Here is a 27,894-nt window from a genome sequence, read left to right on the forward strand (position 1 = left end):
AAATTGTTGGGGTCTGAGCCGGGCTATTTGAGAAACCAGGTTAGAGCTGCAGTTTTAAAGGCTGAGGGGACGATTCCAGTCCGGAGGGAGGCGTGAATGATGGAGCAGATGAAGGGTAACAGGGATGAGAGGCAGGATTTAACCAGGGAGGATGGGAGTGGGTCAAGCTGACAGGTGGTGGGCTTGGATTTGCATATTAAATCCGAGATATAAGAGGCAGCAGGAACTGAGAAGTCTGAGAAGGATTCAAAGAACGTGAGATCGTCAGGGGGAAGTACGTGGGGGTCAGCCGGGCTAAGACTCTGGTGGATTTGGGTGATTTTATGGTTAAAAAAGGAAAGGATGCTATTACAGGTGTCAGTGGAGTAGAAGTGAGGGGGTAGTAAAGAGGGAGAATTGAAAATTTTATGGAGGACTGAGAAAAGAGTTTTGGAGTTTCCGTTGTTATAGTTGATGAGACTGGAGTAGTAATCTGATTTGGTATGAGAAATAGAATCCTTATAACGGGCTAGGTGGGCGATGTACAGGTCTTTGTGTATAGAGAGGCTCGTTCTCTTGTAGAGGCGCTCCAGCTGGGGTCCTTCAGCTTTTAATGTTCTGAGGTTAGATGTGAACCAGGGGGCAGAGGTGGAAAAACACACAGTGCAGGTTTTTAATGGAGCCAAGGTGTCAAGGATGTTTTGTAGGCTGGCGCCACCTGTCCCTCTGACCACCACCAACAGGCAAGGCGGGTTAAGTGTCTTGCCCAAGGACACAACAGCAGCATTCTCTGGTCGAAGTCAGGATTGAACCTGCAACCTTCCGATTACTGGACAACCCGCTCTACCTCCTGAGCTACTGCTGTTCAGTCATTTATTTATATTCTTTCTAGTCTAATTTGAAATGCTTTCATTTTATGAATATATTTCACAAGTCTGAATACCTTTTTTGAGTATTGGAAGAGGTAGATGACCTCGCAGTCTCCATATTTGAAACAGTAGATGGTTAAAATCATGAGAAGATGTGATAAGTTTGTATTATGTGCTTTGAAAAACAAATCCTAAAGTCATTTAGTAGCTTGGTTTTTAGCCTGTCTTCAAATTCACAATAAATGTCCCAACAATAAATAGTTGTAAGTGTGCATTTACACCTTTGATTAAGAATTACCAAAGCATTGAAGGTGGCTAAATTATGAGTTCACATATGAACACAAAAGCACATTTCTCCTTGATCATGTTTGTGTTGAAGCTCATGATGCAAAAATGGTGTAAAAACATGATAATTTGTTTTCTACCAGCTCTAAAATCTATGGGGATGGCCACGCCGTTCCACGTATTCTCAAGTTTCTGCGCACCATTGACCTTGACGAGCCGCTGCAGAAGACCTTTTGCTTCCCTCCTGTGAAGGACTCCATCTCTCAGGACATTGACCACATTCTGGAGACCCAGAGTGCTCTGTCTGTTGACCTGGGGGGCACCAATCTCAGAGTGGCCATTATCTGCATGAAGGTAGGTTACATAAATAGTTCTAAGGACAGACACCTTTTGTCTTTTAAGGTTGAATAAAATGGGATATTTGAGTAGTTTGAGTAAATGTTAACTAAGCTTTAAATTCTTCTTTTTCCATTTCTGTCCAGGGCAGCATCGTGAAAAAATACTCAGAACACAATCCGACGACTTTCGAGGACCGGATGCATCTGATCTTGCAGATGTGCAAAACTGCCATCCAGGACGCTGTTTGCCTGAACTGTAGAATACTCGGTGTTGGTAAGAAAAAGCAAACATCTATGACTTCTGAATGAAAACCAGCTGAGACATATTTTATCTGAAGACTTTCAAAATGTGCTTTTCAGGAATATCGACGGGTGGCCGCGTGAATCCTCAGGAAGGCGTTGTCCTTCATTCTACGAAGCTGATCCAGGAGTGGTCATCCGTGAACCTGAGGACTCCCATCTCAGACGCTCTGGGTCTACCGGTCTGGGTCGACAACGACGGGAACTGTGCTGCACTGGCGGAGCGGAAGTTTGGTCACGGCAAGGGAGTGGAAAACTTTGTCACAGTCATTACAGGAACAGGCAAGGAGAACAATTTCTTTAAAATGATTGGGTTACACGTTTCTACGAATGTTGATATTTTTCCTTCTAGTCAGAAATAAACCAAATGATTCCCATTTTAATTTAGCATGAACTGGATTGAACATTTCTTTATGTAGCTCTGAAACTAACATAAACCTCTGTAGGTATTGGAGGAGGAATCATCCATCACTATGAGCTGATCCATGGCAGCACCTTTTGTGCTGCTGAACTGGGTCATGTTATAGTTTCACTGGAGGGTCCAGAGTGTTCCTGCGGCAGCCGTGGGTGCATAGAGGCTTATGCGTCTGGCTTGGCCCTGCAGAGAGAGGCCAAAAGGCTGAACGATGGTGAGGAACCATCTTTTTTCCACATTGCATTCTGCTATTTAACATATTTTCCATCAATTTTACAGTTTTTGCTGTAACTTTGGGATGTGTACATATACTGTTAGTATTTGTTAAATCCAGACAAAAACGGCTTAAAGTACAGTCTGCCTAAGTCATCATTTGGACAGTTTCCCAAAAGCTTACTGGTTTTCAGTAAATGCAAGTGAACACTTAGCTTTAAAATGATGACAATGAAACGATTCAGTCTGTGTTTACATCTGTTCCGTGAGTACAAATAGGCTGGGTTTTACTGCGTCTGTTTTATAGCTTCAGTGTTCGCAAAAACTCCTGAGCTAATCGTGCCGACCTGGCAAACGTGGAAGTGTCTCAGGAAGGACATTTTTGAGCTGCGTGGGACAATGTCCTCATGTGCATGTGTATCCGTTTAACAGTGGATGGGTGGTATAGTGACCTCAGATGTTTGTGTAGGATAGGGGTGTAACGGTTCACAGGGGGGGGTGCTGAACCATTTCGGTTCGGTCCACTTGTACCGTTTCGGTTTAATTTTTTCCATAAAATAATACATTTTTATTTCTATGATTTAAGTGCAGCAGATAAAAGTTCCTAGGCGAGTTTCCGCACTATTGAGTGAAGCATGATGGCTGCACGCACCCGATCTCCGTTTAAAAAATGTGATCTGCAAATTCTGATCAACGCCTTTCAGAGCAGATCAAACCTGCTGGCTCTTGCTGCTACGGTGGAGCCTGTAGAGACGCTGAACGGAGCGTTGCTTTGCCCCTCCCTCCCTTCTCTCACACTGTGCCAGTACGCAGCGGCAAAAATGTAAACAAACGCATCTGCTGAACTTTCGCCCTGTGACAACTGGTGTAAAGTTTTCATCCTACAATGGAAATACGGCACGGAGGAAGCTCGTTGATTAACACGAGTTTTAAAGAAGAAACTTAAGCGGTGTGAGGTGAGTTTTAAGGCTTGTTGCAGAAAACACGGAGCATCAACAGTCAAACACAACACTTGTCTGTGTGAACATGACACTCATAGCTGCAGAAATAACCTGTGAAATAACTAAAGACATCATGCTAGATCAGCAGCCTGTGATAACACCGGGTTCTGCTCACTATAGGAGCCGCTTCAGATAAAAAATAAATAAATATAATGATAATAATACAGAAAATAAATCGAACCGAGCTCTTCAAAACACCGAACCGAATATGATTTCAGCGTACCGTTACACCCCTAGTGTACGATGCAGATTTTTCCTGCTGTAGTCTGTTAGAATAATAACAAAAAATCTGTGATTTTATTTATTTATTTAACAAAATGCTAAACAGTTTCTGTCATGAGGTTTAGACAGTCGCTCCATTCAGAAAAATAAAATAAGAGCTAAATGCGATTCTGTCTGGTGCTTTAGTGCTGCACAAACGTTGTAATATAAAGAAGTAACTGTAGCATCGCGAAAGCTTCATGTGCCCTGATCAGTTAGAATGCATTGCTGCAGGCGGCTGCAGAGGTCATAAATGATATCTTGATAAAAATGTTCCTTTAATCCAATCATCCATTCACATCCCCTTATCCGGAGCTGGGTCACGGGGGCAGCAGCCTAAGCAGAGAGATCCAGACTTTCCCCTCTCCAGCCACTTGGGCCAACTCCTCTGGGGAATCCCAAAGCACTTCCTGGCCAGGCGAGCAACATGGTTTCCCCAGCGTGTCCTGGGTCTTCCTTTAGGTCTTCTTCTGGTTGGACGTGCCCAAAATACCTCACCAGTGAGGTGTCCAGGATGCATCCTTATCAGATGCCCAAGCCACCTGACTCCTCTAGATGTGGAGGAGCATTGGATGTACTCCGAGCCCCTCCCAGATGACTGAGCTTCTCACCTTCATCTCTAAGGAGAGCCCAGACACCCTGCAGAGAAAACTCATTTCAGCTGCTTGTTTTGGTCACTACCCAAATCTCGTGAATCTAGGTGAGGGTTGGAACGTAGATTGGCCAGTATATCAGGAGCTTCGCATTCCGCCTCAGTGGTGACAAAGGGCAGCCTTGGCGGAGTTCAACTCTCCCCGGAAACGAGCTCGACTTACGGTCGGCGATGCAGACCAAGCTCGGTCACACAACGTACCCCCCACAGGGCCCGCCGAGGGACGCGGTCGAACACCTTCTCCAAATCTACAAAACACATGTAGGTTAGTTGGGCGAACTCCCACGCGCTCTCCAGCCCCCCCCCCCCCCCCCCCCCCCAAGGGGATAGAGGTTTCTTTAATGGAAAAATTCTTGGAAGTTTATGATAAGTACGTCAGTTAGCAAGTTTGATGGCTTTAAGTTGTTTGTCAGTCAATAATAAAACATTTAATGTCTGCCATGTTTTCACAAACACTGGAGCTTTAATTAAGTGAGCAGCAGATGCACTTCTGTAGGAGATCCAGTTTCCTATCAGTAGCCTTAAACAAAGTTACAGTTGTGGTTTGGAGTCTATCAAAAACGTGTCTGCTGTTTGTGTCAATTAGAAATAGCATTCATAATTCATTTACTGTTATATTTGCTCCCCAGAGGACCTGCTGAAGGTGGAGGGGATGGATGTGAAACTCTCTGAGCCAATCACAGCTGCTCACCTCATCAGTGCAGCCCGAATGGGTAACTCTAAAGCTGATGCTGTGCTGCGTAAAGGTGAGCGTGACGAGCAAACGCACAAACACGGGATACAATTTCAAGATGTAGCGTAACAATATTCATGATTATGGAAAATGTTATTTAATACCAATGTCTATACCTATGCCAGAAATCTAGACAAACTGCAGCAGTAGAAAAACATTCAGCTCTGCAGGTCGATCTAGCCACGCTCTATTGTAGCCTCAGCAGGGCTACCTGAGCCTGAGCAGTGTGTTTGCCGGGTGGGCTTAGTGCCTTCTTCTTCGTCTTTGTCTTCTTCGTATGGCGGAGTGTCCCGTTTAGTGATCGTCTTGACGATGAATACGTCATGTTCGTTGCTCTGATTGGTTTTAGCGCTGTCAAACTGTGTGCAAAAGGTCTCCTGCAGCGGCTGATTGAGGTGGAGATGAATGATTGACTATTCTAAAGCGCTTTGGAGTCCTGACTCAAAGTGCGGCTCATTCATTTGTTTTACATACTATATAGGATGGCTTGCCAGGCTAACTAATATTAGTAGTTGCATTGTTTGTATTTATTTTATTTGGTATTAATTAGATTTTTTTTAGATAATAACAAAATGAACAAACATGCAAAATAACTTACTAATACTTGAATGAAAATGAGCAGGTGGAAGAAAATCTTGTATAAATAATTCAAATCAGTACCAAAAGTGTTCATTGAACCACAGACTGTATATGTTGTTGGAGCTAAAGAAGCAATGAAGGGGTGATGAAACAAAATCTAACCTCCGTCTTCCTCCTTCAGCGTCCTCGGCTCTTGGTGTTGGGATTGTCAACATCCTCCACATAGTCAACCCTTCTCTGGTCATCCTGTCAGGAGTTTTAGCTTCTTACTACAAGGAGCCTGTGCAGCACATCATCTCCCAGAGAGCGCTAGCCTCCGCCCAGACTATCAAGGTTGTAACATCCGACCTGGAAGAACCAGCATTACTTGGCGCTGCTAGCATGGTGTTAGATTACGCAACAAGAAGAACGTATTGATGGAACCGTTGCTGGTTCTGGACCCTTTAGGAAACTTTTTAAATTCTATTGTTTACCAAAAACATTAATGTTATGGTTTATAATGAACACGAGGTTTTAAGTATAGACTCACTTAATTTTAACGTATTAGTATTTAAATGTAAAGTATTATTTTTCATAAATTGCATCTCTATTTGTGGGAAATACTGTTGGTTCTAGAAATGAACTGGTTTTGGGGCTTGAAAGCGTTTTTTGGTTTATGTTAAAGAAGGAATTAAATAGTTTTCCCACAACACTTTCAAACAGGGCATGTGGCACAAAAGACAGACACATAATCAGGGGTTGTTGTTGATTCGATGATCCAGCGAAGCTGACAGTAGAAGTCTGAGAGGAATTAGTGAGTGGAACTTGGGAGGAAATTCCCTTTTGATTTGGACTTTTGATAAGGACACAATTTTTACCCAGATCAGGTGGAGAAAAATCAGTTTTTGGGATTTATTTCATGAAAATATCATTCATTACATTTGTTGCCTTTGGACATTCAGAGAAAAGAGTTTTAAGACTTGATTAAGCCTTTCATGTATTTTCGTGTCCCTGCATGTTTTGTTTTAGCAATTGGAGCTCCTATCACTGGGTTTTAGGAGTTCTCAGTAACTAGTTCTTTAAACTGTCCTTCAAATGGCTATCGGACCTTTTCAAAGAATTAAAAAAAAAAACTCATTCTTAAAGAATCACAAAGCAGGTTCCTGCTCCTCTGCCCCACTGGCTGAATGTGGAATTACAACACAAGAAGAAACTTTTCCTATAGCGCCTCTCACAATAAAAATCACGAGGCACTTCACAAGAACAAAAATAAAAACAATTTATAAAATGATTTTTATAATATCAGAAAAATAACTAATTGTTATAAAAAATGTAAGGAAAGGGAAAGCGAAAATGAATAAGAGAGGTAATCAGTGGATCCCGGAAAAGGCGGAAATGGTTGAAAGAGCTGAATAAGGAGAGGTTAGGGATGTAGGTCATGCAAAAGCCAGCCTGAGCAGGTGAGTTTTCAGGTGCTTTTTGAAAGAGACCACTGAGTCCAACTGTCGCAAACAACTGCAGTCTGCTGTAGCTAGCGCTAACAACGAGCTAAATCTAACATGAGCCAACTAATACTAATAACCCATGAAGTAAAAAGAACCACACTATTGAACAAAACCTATTACTTACAGGTCCGGTTGCAACAAAGCCAGGTCACAATCAGTTTGTGATTTTGTAGCCTCCTTTAGCTCCTAGTGTAGGCCATGCCAATGTTCACTCTGGTTTTAGCTCTTTGCTTCACCTCCAAAGACATTACTCTCTTACTTTTATTTCTAAGCTCTGCCATGATGCCAACAGAAAAAGCAAACTTCTTTTTCTTCTTGTGCTTTTTATTGATGATCAGTGTACTGAAAATGCTAATAACTCTAGCATTACAGCTAACAGCCGTAAAGCAGGTAAAAAGTGCCCCCTAGAACACCTACCTGCTCCACAAAACTATCTAGTGCAGTATTTGGCTAGCAAAGAGCTGGTTTATGTTAATCTGATCTGATCATGTTAATCTGTTAATCACGATCATTAGATGAAAAGGGGAGGAGGGCATTTTTTTCAAGGAGACGAGCGACTCAGAGCGCTAATGTGTCAAATCAGCAGGTGAGTGGCTGAGCCAGGTGGAGGTGCGGCTGCTTCACCTTGAGACCAATGCACTGCAGCCACGTAGTAATTTGCTGACGTCACGTTTTTCAGCTTAGCCATCAGCCACAGCTGATTCTGAATAAATGTGGAGCAGAGTTTTAACCTGAAGACGGAGATAGAATTATGGTTTGGGGCTGAAATATTAAATTTAAAGTAAGTTGCACTAAGCTGCCACACTAATGATTACAAGTGTACAGCACCATTAGACACTCATCTGTACAGGTTATCAGCAAACAAACAGTTAATTTAGGCGTTACTTGCTCTTTAAAGTCTTCCGACAGTTTGGATGCTAATCACCTCAGTTTTGTGCTAAAATGTCCAATTGAAGTTTATTTGTGTAGTGTCTTTCAAAAATCACAAGGTTCTACACAAGCCAAAAAAAACAAAACAAAACAAAAAAAACAAGAAGGGGCAGAAATGACTAAAATAAACTAACGATCAGCGACGGATCATCAGGAGGTCCCACGAGCAATGCAGATGAGTTTTCAGCTGCCTTTTAAGGGAGACCACTGAGTCCTTGGATCTCAGGCTCAGGGTGAGAGAGTTCCAGAGCCTGGTGGCCACAGCAGCAAATGTTTTACTTCAAAATGTTTTAGTAAATAGGACCTAACTTCATTTCAAAATTATTAAGTACTGATTCCAACAAGTGTCTAAAGCTAGGATGGAAATGTGTGCATTCAAATTGATCTGTAACGCAAGCTTAATATAGTTTTCAGTTGCTGATAACATCAGTGGGCAGTTTGTTTTGACTGTTGAAAAGGCTAATGATCCTGGATAAAGGTGTGATGGGCCAGTATTTCATGTCTTTTATTTAGTGCCTGCAGCGATATCGATGTGTCATGAAGGTCAGAATTTTTTTGTTGTTAAACTTCAGATGTGACCAAATGTTTGCAAATACATTCTCCTGTGCAGTAGCTTTGTTTATTGCAACAGATTGTCAAATTGTTTCTCTTTGAACTGAAGGTACAATGCCAAAAGGTCCATTTCCATGTATTATTGTTTTTACTTAAGATGGTGCAGAAATGGATGAATGTTGTCAACAATTGTTTAGCTTTAAAGCTGCTACAGGATGATGAAGGCCCGAGGACAGTGCTGTTTAAATGTTACATTACTGCTAGACTTATGACAAGAAACCAGGTTTGTACGCACTTACACAAACTGCTACATATGCTGTGTAAAGTTTTCAAAATCATTTTCAATGTTGATAAATGTTGGGTCAAATGATGAATAAAAACTTTTGGATATTGATGATAAATACTTGTGAATCGATCGTTTTACTCGCTGTGTGACAGTGCTGCAGCTTCATATTTAGGAAATTGGGCACAGCATGAGGAAGTTCTTATGTTGTAAAAACCAATCTATTTGTTTCCACCTACATACTTCAGGTGAAATGGGTGAGTGCATGCTTGTCACCTGAGCCTCTTGAGACAATCATTGCTGTTAATTATTAACCAGGTGGACATTGTGTCTGGGTAGGACATCTGCTTCACATACAAAGCTATAAAACTTATTCCAGACCAGATGCACATTGACTGAAGGAATAGAAAAAGGAACATTAACGGGTTGACGGCTGGTATATTTCATTAATGAAATTATTTTTTGTTCACCAGGACAGAAAGGCATTAAGCGAAATGTTTTTGAGTTTCAGTAGGACAATACAAAAGTTGCACAGCAGACAGTATTTAGGCTTACCAAGAGTATGTGTGCACATGTAATCATTACAATTACATGTGCAAAGTGATTTAAGTGGATCAAACTGCCAAAACAAAATATTTTGCACAAGGCTCAAAATTATGCACATCTGAAGCAGTCAAAAGAGCAAAATCCATGTATATAAAGCATTTAGAAAATTCACTGGAGGACTTGCCCTTAAGATTATGGTATTTGCATTTCCTCATAAATGGTTCAAATTAAAGTATTTGAATTTAATAATTGAATATGATAATAATGAATCTAAATGTAGTTTTTATTTGTTTTATTTTTCTACTTTAAATAGAGGGTTAGGAGTAGGGATGTGTATTGGTGAAATTCTGGCAATACAATACGTATCACGATACTGGGGAGATATACATTCAGCCGGAGGATATTAGTGATTTTTTTAGACTGAATTTCATGTAGGAAAATTCAAAAAACAGTCCAAACTGGTACGTAACATGTTTAACGTGAGGTATCTGAACCATAATAGAGGGATTTACATTTCAATGGTGGAAACAAAACTCACTGCGCAGTTCTGCTAGCTAGCAGTTGGCCTTTGAATTACACCAAAAGAAAAGCAAATCCACAAATGTTTGCATGTAAATTCTTCCAAAAATTCGATTCATGGCTTTTGAATATCGATATATCGCAGGGGAAAATATCACAATATATTGCCATATTGGTATTTTCTTACTTACCTAGAGGAAACAACAGATAGTGGTTCGCTCAAGCACGGTGGAAGTTTTATTATGAGCTGTAATTGTGTATTCTGCCAAACAGTTTGAGTGCATAAAAGTTAGCAGATTTTTGGTCCACACTGCAATGCCAGCTAGAAAGATGTGTTTGTCCTGCATGATCCAAAACAATACCAAAGTAATTAATGCATACATGGACAATTATACAATAAACACTTTCAGTAGCGGACTGGATTCCCCAGTTCTCAAGCAGCAACATAGCTGAAAGTGTGGCAAAACAAAAGGGAAACAATTTTACATGATGAATATCCTAAAGAACAAGTCCAGTGGGATGCTTAAAGACAATAAAGCTGTTTTTAGGAGCTCAGGCTGCTGTGAAAAATTAATATTTAAACATAGCAGATACTTTTACATCAATTTGAATTGTGCTAAGAAGTAAAAATATATAATATTAGTATATAATTTATATACTTTTTATGTATATGTTGCTACATTTTACACATTACCCTAGCAAAACAATAACATTAAAAAGGGTCATACTGCGGATTTATTTTTTTTAATCTCGCGGATACACGCAGCAGGTCATGGGATCCGTCTGCAAAGAGTGAAAAATCTGATTGGTCCAATTCTGAAACAGCTATTATCCAATAGGTTATAAGTCCTATCAATCATCTTTCATGTCCTGTGATTGGCCAGCGTTTCATTTCCGCTTTGCTAGTCAGATTTTTTTTCTTCTCCATTCACCCTTCTTCGCTAGCTCATCTTCCTGTGGATAGCAACACCTGTTTAGTGTATTTTTCGTCGTACAGACAGCCTCAACATGGATGATTTTGATATGCTGAACGCACCCGCCGCTGGAAACGGCGTTGGCTCGGAGGAAGACCCAGCTGCTGCCTTTCTGGCCCAGCAGGAGAGCGAAATTGCTGGGATTGAAAATGACGAGGGCTTCAGCATCCTAGACGGTGGAGAGGTGCCTTCGTCGCTCAGAGATTCTAACGGTTAGTAATGGCTTTGTGAAAAGCGTGTTAAGTTCGCATCTGTTCATTTTTAATAATTTGACACATGGTGGCCTTATAACGCGTCAAACGAGATGCGCTTCATTAACATTTCAGTAATTTGACCCCGAGGTTGATGAGCTTAAAGCTAATGCTAACAGCTGTGCTAGCAAAGCTGTCAAATCCCGTAGATTAGTTAAACCATAATTTTACTAACAATTTCCAAAGTTTACACGCGCAAAGGTAAAACATATATTATTGTGTGATTTGTTAACACGTGTAATTAAAAAATGTGGCGTTTTCCAGCGTTTCTAAAAAAGGAGTCCAGTTGTCTGATAACATCAGCTCTACCGTTCTTGATCATTCATTGCTTCCTTGTTAGCTTAACTGCTACGTAGCTACATGCTAAGCGCAACCAGAGAAAACCCACGTACATCTCAACAACCTTTGGCCAAGATTGTGTCACTTCCTCAAGGGTTGCTGTGCATGTGTTTAGCAAGTGTTGGCTAGAAATGCTGACATGTCACTACTGGAAATTTGGGTTTAAAGGTAGTTTATTTCCATTAAAGAAATATCAGACATGATTTTCTAACTGCCTTTTCTATTTGTTTTTTTTAGATGGTGCAATCAATGGAGAGTTCCATGGGGTAAAACTCTTTCTTTTACGTTGGTCTTAAATAATATTTCAAAGTCATTAATTATATCTACATATTGTTTCTTTGACCTGTTATACACCAATATAGCCTGGCCACTAGTGCTAGTTTTTTGCTTATGTACTTCCTTTCATTCAAACTCTGATAATGCGATTTTATTAGTTTTACCACGTTTGCTTTTGCAAAAAAAAAAAAATAATAATAATAATCATAATAATAATAAAAGTTTAGATGTGTGCAGTTGCAAAAATATCCATTTCCTCTGAAAAGGTTAATGATTTGCTACAAACAGATTGCAATATGAAAAAATAAAACACAGCTGGAAGCATTTTTTAATAGAAAAAAATATATTTGACGCTAAAACGATTTTTCTCTTTTTCCACTGCTGCAGCTTTACTTCAGTCCTTAACCATGTGGACTTGGGTTCTTGTTGTTGATGACTCTTAACTTCCTTTTCCTGTGCTGTCATTGCAACATTTCTTTCCCTTCTGCATCGTCAGGACTTCTAACAGTGCGAGAACAGTTGTACAGCCTGTAACTTGCACTCGGATAAAGCAAGGCGACTTGCAAACATAGCTCTTAGAAATAAATAATACATGTTGGATTAAATGTTGATTTTCTGTCAAAGCTCATCAACAATCACAAAAATATAGTTTATTTTTAAATATACACCTTTACCTGCTTGCTTTCTGATGTATTTTTTTTTCTTGCAGGAAAGCAATGGCCCATCAGATGCCTATGCAGCAATTTCCAATGCAGATCGACTGCAGGCTGAACCTGAAAGTCTCCGCAAGTGGAGGGAGGAACAGAAAGAGAGGCTTGAGGTGCTAGGTGAGCATCCAGTGGAATATTTTTCTGTCTGAAGTAGTGATGGGTTGAGCAACACTGATGCATCGGCACATGATCTAGCTCATAGAGTGAGACCCAGCGTTCTTTAAGAAGTAGTCAGTGACCGATATGGCTGCTATTTTGCTTATCACTGAAGCACCAAACTGCATTTAAATGGAGGATCGTCTCCATCTGTCTACGGGATGTGTTTCTGCATAAGTAAATCTTGTGAACCAAAATGAATCCGCTGTTCAGCCACTGCTACATCTCAGAGCTGGAAAAAAAACTGGAGGTCCATCAAAATTTCACTTCACTCTTTCAAGTTTAAATCATTCAAAATATTTTCTGTCACATTTGTTCACTTGAATTTTCATACATTAAGACAAGCATGTCTTCAATGCTAAGACTTCACAGAGAGAGAATGAATATGAATAACAAAAAAACAGCCTGCCTCAAAGACAAGTCCATAATAAACTTCACCTTCACAACAGTTTCACTTTTTCACTAGTTGTCACACACACAGTCACAATTTATCTTATTGTATATTTTAAATATATAAACAATTGTTTAAACTTGGATTAAGATGTTAAATGATGCTGTGTACAATATGGAATACAAATGATGTATTTTGTGTATAATAGCTCATTGAATCAGAATGTCGGTTGAGTCTCACAATTAAGTTGCCTGCAATGATTTCTAAGATCCAGCAGGTGTCAGTAGACCAACAGTCAGAATATTGACACGGTTCGGTTAGCTAGTTTACGCCATTGACACTAAAGTCGTCATTTTAAATCCAACCGCTCGCTGCCATTGACGACTCAAGTCGTCAATTGCATTTTTTTAACCGAGCGGGCGTCTGAACAAGCCCTTGCGCCGTGAAAATTAACATCCCGTCTCTAAAGCCGATCTTCATCTATGTCACACGTCACATGATAAGGAAGCAGAAAATCTATGAATTGGATCGTTTTGTGCCGCTGCTGTGGAAAAAAAGCGAGACACCAACCGGAAAAGCTTCTGTCGTTCATACTTCGACAACAGATTGTGAAAGAACCGATAAAGCTAGAAACACGCTGATTCTTCCTGATGTAAGAAGTGAGTCTCATCTTTCTTTTGTTACATGGTCATAGAGCACAATGTTTTGTGGCTCTTCAAAAAAACAGTAAACGCTCAAACGCTGGCAGTCAGGCTTTCTGATCAGAAAACGTCTGGCAGTGAATGAGTTCATATGTGGCAATGCCTCATGAGGCCTCATCTACCAATCACTGGTCAGGTTTTAGACATCTGCTCTTGAGTTCTAATAAAAAAACATGTCTCTATTCCAGTTTATGGAAATGTAAACACTCTATTCCTGTTCATTTTATTAATAGTGATTTGTTCCAGCACAAAGACCATTCTTTTTGAGACTCAAGAATCAAGCAAAAACACATGTAGACAAAGATAATCATGGTTCGAACGCAACCCAAGAGCCATAAGTGACGCTCGGGTTGAGTTTTGCAATAAAACTTTGATGCATCTGTCAAACCAGCAGATCAAGTCTACTGGTTTGATCTCCAAGTAGAATCACAAACTGACTGAAATGTATGACTTGTTTCTTTTAGTTGAATCCAAACAACCCTCTCACTCTTGTTTATCATTCATTGCTTATTGTTTCTGTCCTTTACCATGTCCCTCTGCAGACGCTAACTCTCGCAAGCAGGAATCTGAGTGGAAAGATAAAGCCAAGTTGGAGCTGGAGGAGTGGCATGCCAGGCAGAACGAGCAGCTGGAAAAAACCAAGACTAATAATAGGTAATTGCTTTGTCTGGGTGAATTAAACCACAACCATGTAGCAAACCTTTCAATTCAATTATTTATGGTGTGATTGACTGAAAGGGGATTTTCTAAATGTTTTTTCTGATCATGATCTGTAGTGGTGCAACGGATCAAAAACTCACGATTCGGATTGTATCACAGTTTTGAGTCATGGATCCAATTATTTTTGGATCAGCAGAAAGAAGAGTCAATTAAATTTGCTCTCTATTTTGTAGAACATTTAGTGCGACATTTTTTCTGCTCAAAGCTAATTAAACGACAAACATTCAACTCGAGACTCATTTAACGCAGTTACGGTTTATAATATCTGTAATGTCAAAGATGTTTTAACTGAATGATTCTTGGTATGTAGAATGAACATTTCAGTAAGAATGTTATGGATATGTTAATTTAAAATTGGAACAATAGAATTGTAGAACTCTGGAAAACACATCTAGTCTGCCTAATAAATGTTAAAAAGGCCACTTTAGGGTTTTAGGGATTCTGAGGTATCTCAAACTTATAAGTGCAGTTGTTGTTATGGATATCCTTAATTATCATTTCTACTAGTAACAACATAGCAGTTGTGTTTTTAGTGACTAATAAGAATACAATTAGTGCTAGGATAACTTAAATGATTACTATGTAGAATGGGAATTAGAGGTTCGATTACTGATTAAATGTTAAAATGGCTTGCCACTTCCCGCGTGTCGTGCTTTCACTCATCTCCTCACCTTTCTGAAAGTGGCATTTCTTTTCCTTTCCAGCTCGTTTACATATTTATCCCCACAAATATTTCAGGTTCCAACACGTTAATTGTCTCAGACATTTTCACAGGTTCGTGTGTGCGGCGCTGTGCCGTCAGACTGGAGGCGCTGCGCCGTGTGTTCATTTTTGCCATTCGTTTCAACATTGTATTCTACAGGGAAGCCAGAAGGCTCCCATAAATGCGACTTAAATGATGCCGGTGATTATTCATAGCCTGGCCAGCCATGCCAATGCTTCCTGGGAGCAAATGGCCTGGTAATGTTCCCATTCAAATAAGCCCACCCCCTGAGAATTCTGACCAAACCAATCAGCGCTGAGCAGCATACGGTAACGGCACACACTGCGACGCTCAGTTTGTCTTAAACAATGAAGATGGTGTCTGAAGGAGAGTCCAACTTTTTTCTGATTGGTTATTTTTGAGCTGGCTAGTCCCAAGTGGTGCTCGCTGCAGAACCACAAAGGCGGAGCTGCACCAGAAGGTGGAGCAGCACCAGAGTCAGCCCCGCCCATTCCATCAGAGTCGGTCCAATTCCTTCCAGTTGTCAGACTTGATGGCATTCTGGAACCAAAGAGGGTGTTCTAGCTAATATCATCTAAAATGCAAGATTGAGGACGGAGTTGAGAGGTTAACTGAACCGTTTTTGTAAAGGTTCCATATAATTAAAAATCTAACTTTTGTAACATTTTACCGTGTTATATTGTAATTTCCTCATAAGAAACACGCCAAAGCCATTTTTGGCCTCATTCGTGCATTTTCCTCCCATCTCCGCTTCAATTTTAGTCTCCTCCCCCAAAGCGGGTCTGGTCTTGGTTCTCAAATCTGGATATTCTGTGAATTTTCTGACAAATTATTTCTGAAATGACTTCTACTGAGACACCGGTGGAAAAACCATCCATCCCATCTACAGAGACACACTGGATGGCACAATTACATGTGACGCCACTTGCTTTTATCAGTGAAGTGGTTGTGGAGTCCGATTCACATGCAGCTTTGCGCAGGTTCGCCTCCCACTAGCGGAAGTATAAAGGTAGTTTAAAACCCTTTTTCTTCTTTTCTAGCTACACTTGCCAGTACTATGTTTACAACGATTTATTGGTATACCATTTACAATATAATGACGTGTCTTTGTTTTTTTTTAAATTTATTTATTCGTTTATTTAGCCAGTGTGAGTCCATTTGTGAGCAGAGTTTCAACTAAAATGCTGTTTAGGAATGACCAAATTCAAAGAACTTTTAGAGACATAAATATTTTGCTAAAAATAAACATTACAACTAAAATATAAACAAATTAAATGTTTCAGCTGGCTAAATAGATTGCTGCCGACCCCACCGAGAGCCGAACCAGCATCAGCTGAGGGGAAAGCGAAACTTAAAACAAACGATTTTGCCACTGGACTACCAGAACCCATTCGCTAGCCTTAAATGCTGTTGTACGCATGTTTTGTTGGAGCGGCATTGGGCAGATATTCACTAAAAGAAACCTTTTCATGTCGGGATATGTTCAGGCTTTGTCATGTAGCAAGTTATATTTATCTTGTTTAATTGGAGCATAAAACATAGCATTAACATTTGTAAACTAGTAACAGCCGTAATTCATGTGGGTCAGGTTGGTTTGTGATATAGTTGAAAAACAAAAACAGAAGAAGTCAGTGCGCTGGGCTGAGTTTGCGTGAATGGGCGGGGCTGACTCTGGTGCAGCTCCGCCTTTGTTGTTCTGCAGCGAGCACCCTCTTGCTAGTCCCGTCCCTCATGGTGCTCTCTGCCTCTGAGTATCCAGACTCATCTGTGTAGAATAGAAAGATGATGATTCTGGAAGGCCAGGCTATGTTTTTAATAAGCTTCTCCCCTCCGCCATGACCATCGCTGTGCTCTTCTCGTTTGGATTAAGTCTCCGCCTGCAGACCGTGTACATGCAGAACCGTAGAGAGATCCGTATGGATCAATGATGACCCATTGCGCCCCTAATAATTGGTCACAGAGTTTTTCATGCAGGCTGAACATGAAATGGTCTCCTTCACATATCTCCTGCATTACCTTCTGATAGAAAATAGATGGTGAAAATTTAGGATTTAAAAATCCTCACAGGTCTACGCCACACTGTGAATTAGTATTCATGGACTCACTGAATTTGACTCACAACTGGGTTGTTTTCAACATCTGGGAAATGGCATGCTGACATATGTGCCAGTTTAAGCTCGAAGTTAGCAGGATCAACTCCACCACATGGCAGAACTCCTCCAGGCTTGCGTTAATTGTGGCGATAAACCATCCAAGTCAGTGGTAGTCGAGTTGCTGTTAAACAATCTGGGGCGAGATGCCCAAATGTCAGGAAATAAGACTCCAAACCCTGTCCTGTGAAGCTCAGCTGCGATGCGAGTTACTTTTAGGTCAGAGGAATTATTTACCGATAAACCCCCTCCCCAAGAACGACTTGCAAGACCTTCATTCCTACTAGAGACCACTGCAAATGTATTTATTAAACAAAGTAGTCCACTCCATTCCTTTGTTCTTTTTTCACACAGTTTAGTAACAAAAGTTTTTTATCTGACATGTTTCGACTGATGTCTCTAGTCATCATCAGTCTCCGGAGTTGGTGGCATCACTTCCTTTTATCCACGGGCAGCAGAGGACGACGTCGCCCTCTGCTGCCCGTGTCCTTGCTGATGACACGGTCCCATGCGTGATCCACTTTGAATACTCCATCGTCTCTGTTTATGGTTTTGTGTCCATGCCTCCTTATTTCTGTTGCTTCTTTTGTATATTTGTTCTTTGTTGATGATCTGTGTACTATCCCAGTCCATTATGATTTTTTTTACTAAACTGTGTAAAAAAATAAAATAAAATAAAAGAAGAAATGGATTATGAAGATAAACAGAACAAACGTACAAAAAAAGTTATCTACTCCTTTGAAATTAATATTTAGTTGGATAAAGTAAAAGAGAATCTCTTTAAACATTAGATAAACAATGTCATCAGATTAGTGTATTTAAGTGCAACAATGAAGTTTTGGACACTGAATATTAATTAGATTATCTGGTTTGCTTTAGAACAGGGGTATTAAATTCTGGTCCTGGAAGCCCGGTATCCAGCATGTTTTAGTTTAAACCCTGTTCACACACCTGATTTCATTTAGGTGATTAACAGGCTTCTGCAGGTCCTGATGAGCTACGGCACAGGTGATTCAACCGCTGAATCAAGTGTGCTGGACCACAGAAACCACTCAACATGCAGGATACCAGCCCTCCGGGCTCAGAATTGAATAGTCCTGCCTTAGAAGATGCTCTAGAAGGTGTCTGGTGCTCTAATGTGTTCCTGAAGGTGACTACCAGAACTGACTGAGAGCCTCTGATATTTTTAGATCTGGTGAAATTCTTTTTTAGAGGCATCTGGGCCTTTGACTGTCTGAGATGATTATAACTGTTTGATAACCAATGATGCTTGTTTTTCTGTCCTCCTCCCTTTTACTGCTTTTCCTCTTCTCTCCTTCCTTCTGGCTGCTCTGTCGTTGGGTGGCTGTTTGTCCAGAGTGCTGGACGAGGACTTCTACAAGCAGCCCTTCTCTGACCTCATTGGTTATGTGTATGTTGCTCCAACTAACATCCTCCTAATAGAAATCATTTAAATATTTCGTCATTAATTTATTTGTTTACACCATTTGTGACCAGTGACATGTCACTCATCCCATTGGCTAAGATTGATTTCTTATAGTTGATTTAACCATCATTTTAACATCTTGTCTTTAAACTTTTTTTATTTTTTTTACCAATTGGGACTCATTTAACCCCATATCTCTGCATGTCATTTGAGTGGAAGCATGTCAGAATATTTGTCATCTGCATGCAGTTTCAGTAGAAGTAGACCATTGAATTGATTTGGTTAATTAGGCAGTTTTACTTACTGCTATTATAAATGGGTTGTAATTGTGCCCATTGACTGTTTAGTTTTCATTAATGTGTTTACACAAATCACAGGAGCTATGGTCTCGTTGATCACTATAAAACAGCATCAGATATACCAGCTTTAAAAGAAATTTATTTTTATAACAGAACCAAAATGATCTGTTTTCACTGAACTGGTTTTCTCTAGTTATGAAAACATTTTACTTGCCTCATAAATATATAAAACACAAGGGAAAGCCATCATCCAGTTGCTCCCTGTGAATGAGAAAAGGGTGGGTGCTTTTAATTAAGAGCTTATCTGTTTTATAAACTCGCTTAAATAATCCAGTAAATATTGGTTCCAGTAGTTAAATAAAATGACTTAGAATTCTTATATTTACAAAAGTACTAAAGCCAATGTTTGGTGACCATAAAGGTGTGGAATACAGAATTTTTTTAAATTATCTCGTATAATCTAAGTTTTTCATGCAGGCTGAATAGTGTAATCTTCTACACCTATCTCCTGCATTAGCTTCTGATGGAAAATAGATGGTGAAACTCTAGGATTTGAAAATCCTGACCGCTCTACGACAAGTGGTCACTTGGCTAGTGATGGGGAAGGCTGTTTGTTGTTTTAGCACCCAGGAAACGGCATTGAATGTCTCGGCTAGCAAAAGTTAACCGTTAGCATTAGCAACTTCACCACACAGCAGAAGCTCCTCCAGGCTTATTTCAGTTCAATTCAGTTTATTTATATAGCGCCAAATCACGAGTCATCTCAAGGCTTTTCACAAAGTAAATATTCCAGTAAAGTTCAGTTAATTATAGAGTTATTCGTGGAAATAAAACATCGTCACCGAGCAAACGAAGTTAGTGGTGAGGTCACGCAGCTGTTATCCAATCCAAGGTAAGATGTCCAAATATCAGGAAATAAGACTCCAAATCCTGCCATGTTCTGCAACTTTCTGCTGCAGCAAACTTGTCCGTGCTGATCAAGGTGCTTCTGGGCTTTTTTTGCTCCGAGTACAACTTGCAAGGCATTCATTCCTACCAGAGACCACTGCAAATGTATTGATTAAACAAGTTTCTTACCCATTTAAATCTAAACAGTTGTCTACCTTAGATGGCTTCATAGGAATTTTTTAGTCAATCAGAATTACAACGTTTACCTTTTTTATGAAGAATTTTAGTATTTAACTTTTAATTGTATTCATTAAGTGGATAATCTGCCATTATCGGTCTACTTCTAAATGAGACGCTCTTATGTCAGTCACATTTGTGAAATTGACTCCAAACTGTGCCTGTCTTCACTCATCTAATTTTTGTGCTGTTTTACTTGAAATATTTGTAAGAATTAGACTCCATACTGTTCTAAAACATTTGCTTGTGTTTGTCAGAACTTTTAACAAAGGTGTTTTAATGTCTTTTCTAAATCAATTCTGTTTCAAATGCTTAGAAAATTGGTGTTTGCCGGAACAGGAAGCTTATGCATTTGTTTGAAGCATTTGTGGTTTTTGATTGGCTTTTGCATTTTGTGGTTGTAATTAAAGAAGAGGAAAAGTAAATTTACAAACTGATTGTTGGACGGTATTTATTTTAGAAAAATCACTTTGAAATTATGTAATCATTTGTTGTAAGATGGTGGTATTTTATCTTGGTCTGCAAGGGCAAACATCCTGCATATTTTAAAGATTTCTCAGCTTCAACGCACCTAATTTTTATCGGGTTGTCAACAGGCTTCTGCAGAGCTTGATGACCTGAACAGGCAATTGAATCAGGTGTGTTGAAGTAACGAAATGACTAAGGCCACATAGCCAGGTAGCTCACAAAACAAATGTTTTTCTATAGTTTGAGCTGCGATCCACATGAAAATGAAGATGTACAGCACCAAAAACGTTTGTTTCAATAAGTCCAACCAAAATGCAAAAACAATGCTCAGACATCACATGTGCGACCCATTTACACTTGAGCACAATTACTGACCAAAGACCACACGTGAAAGACAACATTGAAGACTGTTATTTTCTGCCACATAGGCCCAATCTCGATACTCGCACTTCCACCCTCGCGCCCTTCATTTGCACGTTCCCGGCCAGGGGTGCGAGTGCGTAGGGTGTCCCGATTCTCAAGTGCGGAAGTTGACCACGCCCCCATTGCACCCCTAATCTGCACTTCACCCAAGTCTGCAGCAATGTGGACCTCGGGCAAGGGTATTACCCACAAGTCATTGCTGCGGGAGAAAAGGCTCAAGTTCCTCTTCTGAAAATATATATTTTCTAATGAAATTAGTTCATTTTAGGATGATTATTTGATACTCTGAATGCTTTAGACAAAGCAGCAATGAAGTTAAATTTATTTAAAATAATTGCATTATTGTTTGAAAGTTGTTAATAAAGGTTTTTGAAAAAAGTTTCACAGCGACCTGCATCACGGCATGTGTTGCAATCGATGACTCAATGCTCCCTGTCTCAATTCGGCAATTATTTGCACACTTGTGTACTACGCACTCGAACTTTACTGCGCACTTTCTACAAGTGCACTTTGCTGAAGACCGCAGGGCTCAGTGCGAGTGTTGAGATTAGGTCCTAGTCATTCCACATACAAGGAATGTTTTTAAGCAACGATTCAGAATATTTGGGGAACTACTGCCACCTACAGGCTTGGCGTGCTAATGAACGTGCTTCATACACTGGTGTCTTTCGCTGAAAATGAGGTGCTTTGGACCAAAATTATTTTCCTAGATGGGTGGGGCAGTATATTAAGTTTTACACAAACCTGCATATGTACGTACATGACTACAACCTGCTGTATAGTGTCCGTTGCAGACCAGTGTTCGACACCACTGGTTTAAGTGGTTTTAGTTCTCAGAAAAGTTCAAATCCCTTCAAAATGTAAGATATGTTGGAAATGTCATCTCTTGATTTTAAATGATTAAACATATAAATGTCTACCACTGGTAATGGATACACAAGTGCTTCAAACAACTATTTTCATGCTGTTTTAGGTGCTTTGTAGCAACAGACATGCTAATGGACCTTCACACCAGACATTTTGACTACAAATGTTTGGACAAGCATAGATATATTAATGATGGTGGCAATTGACTTGGGTAGTTCTGATTTCCTCAGGAACTACAGCAGTGTTTCCCATTTCTGGTCCTCAACACCAACTGCTCTGTAGAATTTCTAAGTTAACATGGTGTTTGAGTGTCTTCATGATCCTGTGAGGCATTGACCCCAGTGTCGCTTGCAAATTGCTCAGGGCAGGGGTCAAAGATCTGAGTGAAGCAAGCCCAAAAGAAACAGGTCATTTTGCCCAGCCTATTAAAACCAGGGCACCCTCTTGGATCAGGGCCAGAGGAAGCTCACTCTTGAGTACCTAATTTGAGTTTTGGTTCACCTTGACTGGGCCCAGCCTTAATGGCCTGTATGTGATCACCTCCATGTAGACTCGCCACTTGCAGGGAAAGTAGTGAAGGTCGGTGCAGAGTAAGCTGGGAACCTGAGATGCTGATTGTGGACATCATAAATCGTCGTCATGATGGGAGCAGAACCAAAGCTGGTATGTGAGGTTCAGGAATACCTACTAACTATAGTTGGGGTTGCTTTTACACCGCTCATACTCTGATGGTTAAATGTGCTCATGCATCAAACATCTGTTCAGAACACCAGCTGGCTGTCACAAGGGGTGATGGAAGCCATCTAGTTAAAGAAGGGCTTAAATGCTTGGTTTTCCTGGTACCGTAGAACGATTTTGAGTAGCCTCTTTATTCTGAATTATAGTTGTTTTGGTCTGGTGAGAAGGGACAGCAATAGCTCAGGAGGTAGAGCGGGTTGTCCAGTAATCAAAAGGATGCCTGTTTGATCCTAGTTCCGACTAGAGAATGCTGCTGTTTATGTATTTAGCAGACGCTTTTGTCCAAAGCGACTTACAAATGATAATCGGCATGTTGCCCTTGAGGCTAACAACAACAATAATTAGAACAACCAATTTCCAGTCAGTTGTAGGTGGCAGCATGATGAATCATGGAGAGGAGGGAACAAGGGGTGGACAGGAGAGAGGACAGGTGTAGGGAGGGTGCTGGTTTAGACAATGCTCTCTGAAGAGCAGGGTCTTCAGGAGTTTCTTGAAAGTCGAAAAGGAAGCCCCTGTTCTTGTAGTGCTTAGTAGGTCATTCCACATTTGTGGAATGATGCATGAGAAGAGTCTGTATTGTCCTGAGCGTGGTGTAGGCACTAGGCACTGCTAGCCGACGATCCTGTGATGACCGAAGCGGCCGGGCCGAGGCGTAAGCCTTTGCAAGAGGATTCAGGTAGACGGGAGCTGTACCATCTCGGACCTTGTATGCTAGTGTTAGCAATTTGAATTTGATGTGTGCAGCTAGCGGTAGCCAGTGGAGTTCAATGAACAGAGGGGTGACGTGTGCTCTTTTTGGCTGATTGAAGACCAGACATGCCGCTGCGTTCTGGACCATTTGAAGAGGTCTCACAGTACAGCCTGGAAGACCAGTTAGAGGGCATTGCAGTAATCGAGGCGGGAGATGACGGTAGATTGCACCAGGAGCTGGGTGGCATGTTGTGTTAGGTATGGTCTGATCTTTTATATGTTATACAGCTCAAAGCGGCATGAACAAGCAACAGAGGCAACATGATCTTTAATGGTCAGGTGTTCATCAATCACAACACGCAAGATTTCGAACTGCCGTTGAAGGAGCCAGAGATAGGAAGTCATTCTGGATTGAGATATTGTGCTGTATGGATGGTTTTGCTGGGATGACAAGTAGTTCAGTTTTAGAGAGGTTGAGTTGGAGACGGTGGGATTTCATCCATTTTGAAATGTCAGACAGTTTGATATTCGTGCAGACAGTGGGGTCGTCCGGTGGAAATGACAGATAGAGCTGGGTGTCGTCTGCATAGCGGTGGTAGAAGCCATGTGATCGAATGATCTCACCCAGTGAGGTGGTGTATATGGCAAAGAGAAGAGGTCCTAGTACAGAGCCCTGGGGGACTTCTGTGGCAAGTTGGTGCATGGTAGAGGATTGTCCATGCCAAGATACACTAAATGATTGTCCTGTGAGGTACAATTCAAACCAGGCGTATGTTTTCTCTGCGATGCCCATGCTAGAATGTGACAAAAGGAAGCCATGGTTGACAGTGTCAAATGCAGCCGATAAGTTGAGCAGGATAAGCACTGAGGATATGGCAGTCGCTCTAGCTTCTTTTAAGAATTCCGTCACTGCTAATAGAGCAAGTTTCAGTGGAGTGGCCCTTTTTGAACCCAGATTGGTAAGGGTCAAGCAGACAGTTTTGTGAGAGGTATTCTGTGATCTGCTTGAAAGCCACCACCTGTTGTGTCCTTGGGCAAGACATCTAATCCACCTTGCCTGCTGGTGGTGGTCGGAGGGACCGGAGGCGCCTTTGTTCGGCAGGCCTCATCTCTGTCAGTGCGCCCCAGGGCAGCTGTGGTTATATTGTAGCTCACCCCCACCAAAGTGAGACTTGGTGAATGACTAATTTGTGTTGTGAAGCGCCTTGGGGGGTTGTACAACCCCCCGCCCCCCCCAAAAAGAGGGTGACCCTAACCCAATATAGGCCATTTTCCATTTGTTTTCGGCCTTGGCATGAACTCAGGTTCTTCTCCAGTGTGGATTGGGCTTCTCCTCGTCAGTGGTTCTGTTTATGGATCACCAAGGCAGGATTTATTGAGTAATTAAGAGGAGCGTTCTGATTCAGATACCTTGCCTCTGCCACCTAGTCATTCCACATACAAGATGATGCTATTCTGTTGGCTTTCATGATCCTAAACATGAACTGTAACTAGTTTGCACCTGCTGGAGTAAGTGGTTTAAGTCTAAGGCCACATAAAATCTTTCACATGGGTTGAGTTTTGTTCACTGCCTCAAGCTCATGAGGTCAAGTGTCTTTGTTGTGATGTTAGGAAGGAAAGAAACCTTAACAGCTTATCACAGGTTTAAAAAATTACTGATTCTCCCACTTTAACAGAAAGTAGTGAAGCAATAAAATGTCTAAAACTAGGCTGTGGGCCTGGGAGACCAGGGTTGGGAAACATCTTTAACTGTATGAAGCTCGTCCTAGTAGCTAAAGTCAAAATGTCTGCTGTAAACAAAGTCTCGTCTATTCATGTGCTTAGCTCGATTGCTAGACCTGTGCAGCCTTTGTTTTTGTTTTCCTCCTCAAAATGTTTATCATTGACATTTTTATGCTCTCTCCAGGATGATTGTAAATTATTATGTTACATCTTAATGTTGAATGTGGAGAAAATGGAAACCCACTGCCTAAAACGGTTTTGGTGAAAGCAAAAGCTACGAGCGCTATTTTGAAGATTCACAGGATTTTAAATGAAATCAAAGGCTTCACAAATGATTTCTAGAAAAGTTTCAAATGTTGCTTTTGCATGCCAGCTTCAACATCTGCAATTGGCTCATTTTGTCTTTTGTTTCATTCCCTTCTCTCTCTCTCTCTCTCTCTCTCTCTTTTGAATTCTGACTTGTGAAACTGTTTCTCCCTGTTTTCTTTTCCTATGCACCTTTAAAGCACACACATTAACCATCCTTGCTACCGCCTAGACCAGTTAAGTAAAAATATAAAACCCAGAACGTCTGAATATTTCCTATTCTTGAAAGGGGACAGATGCAGTTTTGTGACTGTGTGTTATGTATTTGCTGTATGTACGAGCTCGGTGCTCTAATCTACTGCCGAGCCAGAAGACTGCTACTTAACCCCCCCCCCCCCCCATTTGATGTTGTTGTGCTAGTCTTTTGTGTATTTGTGGTTGGTTGTACCATTTAATGTTGCTTTATGTAACCTGCAGGGTGGGGACAAAGCAGTTAAAATAACTGAAGGTTCTCATGGCAGTATTATAATTTTGGGTGGCTGTAGTGAAGGATCATGGGAAAATAGTTTGATTGAATCTGAAAATGTCATGTTTATTTGGAATTGGTCCATTTTGAGTATTATTTTCCGTTTTTGTTTAGAGTCCCTTTTAGTGTTTTTTCTTTAATGAACGGTTCAAATCCATCATGACTTATGAAAAAGATTTTTCTCTTCATCCAGCGTAACTGGAAGCAAACCCATTTGCTGCCATACCTCTGAACAGCCAGCTCTTCTGCCACAGCTAAATGCATGGCTAAAGCCCAGCGTAGTGCTTCCCGTTCATTTGGGTTTGGTTAAAAAAATAAATAAATAAACGTTCCTCATTTATTTAAAATCAAGAGCAAGTATACAGATGAGCTTCTTATCCCTATACTTGGTTTTTGATTGGACTGTGCCAACAAGTCAAACACATATAATGGTTGTTAGTGACGCCCGTCCCACAGTTCTGTGCAGAACAGCTTTTTTAACCAACCAAAAGTGCTTGTTAAGCCTCATGTTGATATTTGAAAGCTAAAGTTTTTTCCCCACGGTGCTGAATGTGGATTTCCCTTTGCTGTTGTGGCAGTTTAAACATTTGAATCTCTGTAATAAAATGTGAGAGCATGCACCAGGTGAAGAAAGCTGATAAAGTAGTTCCTCTTTGTGTGTGTAAATACGTTCACTTGTCTCTCTGTAACGATGGAGCTCTTTGAGCGTGAGATGAGACTCTGTTGAGTTAAAAGTCCAACCCAGAAAGAAAAAACCAATTGGAAAAATATCCAAACTTTTCATTGAGCATTCCGTTTTAAGGATAAGAGTGGGTTAAAGCTAAGTCTGGATTGGTGCTCAGCAGAGGAGCTTCTCCTGGTTTCTCATAGATTTTTTACTTCTTCCTCCACTGATTAGTTTGCTTTGTTTCTCCTCCTTTTATGCACAGAGCGGCTGAGGAAGCCATGATTTCAGATCTGGACGAGAACAACCCGGGGACTGAGTGGGAGCGAGTGGCCCGGCTTTGCGACTTCAACCCCAAGTCCAGCAAGCAGGCTAAAGATGTGTCCCGCATGCGCTCCGTCCTCATCTCCCTAAAGCAGTCCCCGTTAGTCCGCTAGGCACCAGAATAGATTCAGAGCATTGTTCTGTCACTCTTTCCCACCAACCCAACGACCAACGTCACCATTTCTCTGGAGACAAAAGGGACTTTCATCTCTTTTCTCTAACAGCCCTGTTTTTAAGCACCTGTCAGACTGAAGGGTTTCTTCCTCCTGCTCATTTCTGTCCAACCTTTGGCAGGGCTGCTGAGATGATCCATTTCTGCTCCCCTAACAATTTTCTGTCTGAGCACTTCTTCCACAGACTAGTCATGACTTCATAATGTTTGGCTCATGTTAAGGAAACTGCATCCTAGACCAGTTCTCTATGAGCTGGGTCATAATGTCTGTGCTGTTGCATCACACTGTAAGGGTGGTGAGTTGGGACACTAAAAGGGAAAAGTGGATGTGTTTGTTCAGGCTTCCAGCTACACTACATCTAGAGTCAACCCCCCTCATAACCGAGCAATATCACAATGCTGTCATAATTAATGTACCAGTCTTATTTCAGTCCTTCAGGATTGAGGTATTCATAGATTTTATTCACATTTACCCTCTTTTTGTCCCTATAAATATAAATAATCTCCAACATTTGTTTTCTTTTTAAGGACCAAACGTTTGGAAAACAGAAACTCCAGATTCAGTTTTGTGTAGTGGCTGCTTGTGGCTTATTGCTTTAACATTTCCGATCTATACGTTATCATTTGAATTCTCCACCCCTGTGCAGTCGATGCTGTTCCAGTCATTACCATATGTGTGATGTTTGTGTTGTAAAACCTCAGTGTGTATGTACTCTATGCGTGTACCTATGTACATATACAGAAGGCAATATATACAATATAGAAAACATGTATGGCATATAAATTAGACAGTTATGGTTTAAAGAAGGAAAC

General features: G+C 40.8%; 2 protein-coding genes across 7 annotated transcripts in view; both read left to right on the top strand.

Moving 5' to 3' along the window:
• gne (glucosamine (UDP-N-acetyl)-2-epimerase/N-acetylmannosamine kinase) overlaps window positions 1–8,992 on the top strand; it is a 35,639-nt gene extending 26,647 nt beyond the window's left edge. For all 4 annotated transcript variants that reach the window (XM_015968001.3, XM_015968007.3, XM_015967988.3 and 1 more), the window contains 6 exons: window positions 1,277–1,487; window positions 1,616–1,745; window positions 1,832–2,053; window positions 2,218–2,400; window positions 4,943–5,059; window positions 5,807–8,992. In XM_015968001.3, coding sequence (XP_015823487.1) covers window positions 1,277–1,487; window positions 1,616–1,745; window positions 1,832–2,053; window positions 2,218–2,400; window positions 4,943–5,059; window positions 5,807–6,042 — 1,099 coding nt within the window. In that variant the 3' untranslated portion in view covers window positions 6,043–8,992. The remainder of the gene's footprint in view (window positions 1–1,276; window positions 1,488–1,615; window positions 1,746–1,831; window positions 2,054–2,217; window positions 2,401–4,942; window positions 5,060–5,806) is intronic.
• Window positions 8,993–10,838: 1,846 nt separating this feature from the next.
• clta (clathrin, light chain A) lies at window positions 10,839–27,578 on the top strand. 3 transcript variants are annotated; one of them, XM_015967961.3, is made up of 7 exons: window positions 10,839–11,125; window positions 11,741–11,769; window positions 12,489–12,606; window positions 14,280–14,391; window positions 18,689–18,742; window positions 25,596–25,631; window positions 26,851–27,252. In XM_015967961.3, the coding sequence occupies exons 1-7, from the start codon at window positions 10,948–10,950 to the stop codon at window positions 27,020–27,022; spliced, it is 699 nt and encodes a 232-aa protein (XP_015823447.2). In that variant the 5' UTR covers window positions 10,839–10,947; the 3' UTR covers window positions 27,023–27,252. The 3 variants fall into 3 exon arrangements, with proteins under 3 accessions (XP_015823447.2, XP_015823456.2, XP_015823462.2); XM_015967970.3 differs by lacking the exon at window positions 25,596–25,631; XM_015967976.3 differs by lacking the exons at window positions 18,689–18,742; window positions 25,596–25,631 and having other exon boundaries at window positions 10,840–11,125; window positions 26,851–27,578.
• The last annotated feature ends 316 nt before the right edge of the window (window positions 27,579–27,894 follow it).

This window comes from Nothobranchius furzeri, chromosome 4, assembly GCF_043380555.1.
Source record: "Nothobranchius furzeri strain GRZ-AD chromosome 4, NfurGRZ-RIMD1, whole genome shotgun sequence".
In the NCBI taxonomy this organism is placed as follows: domain Eukaryota; kingdom Metazoa; phylum Chordata; class Actinopteri; order Cyprinodontiformes; family Nothobranchiidae; genus Nothobranchius; species Nothobranchius furzeri.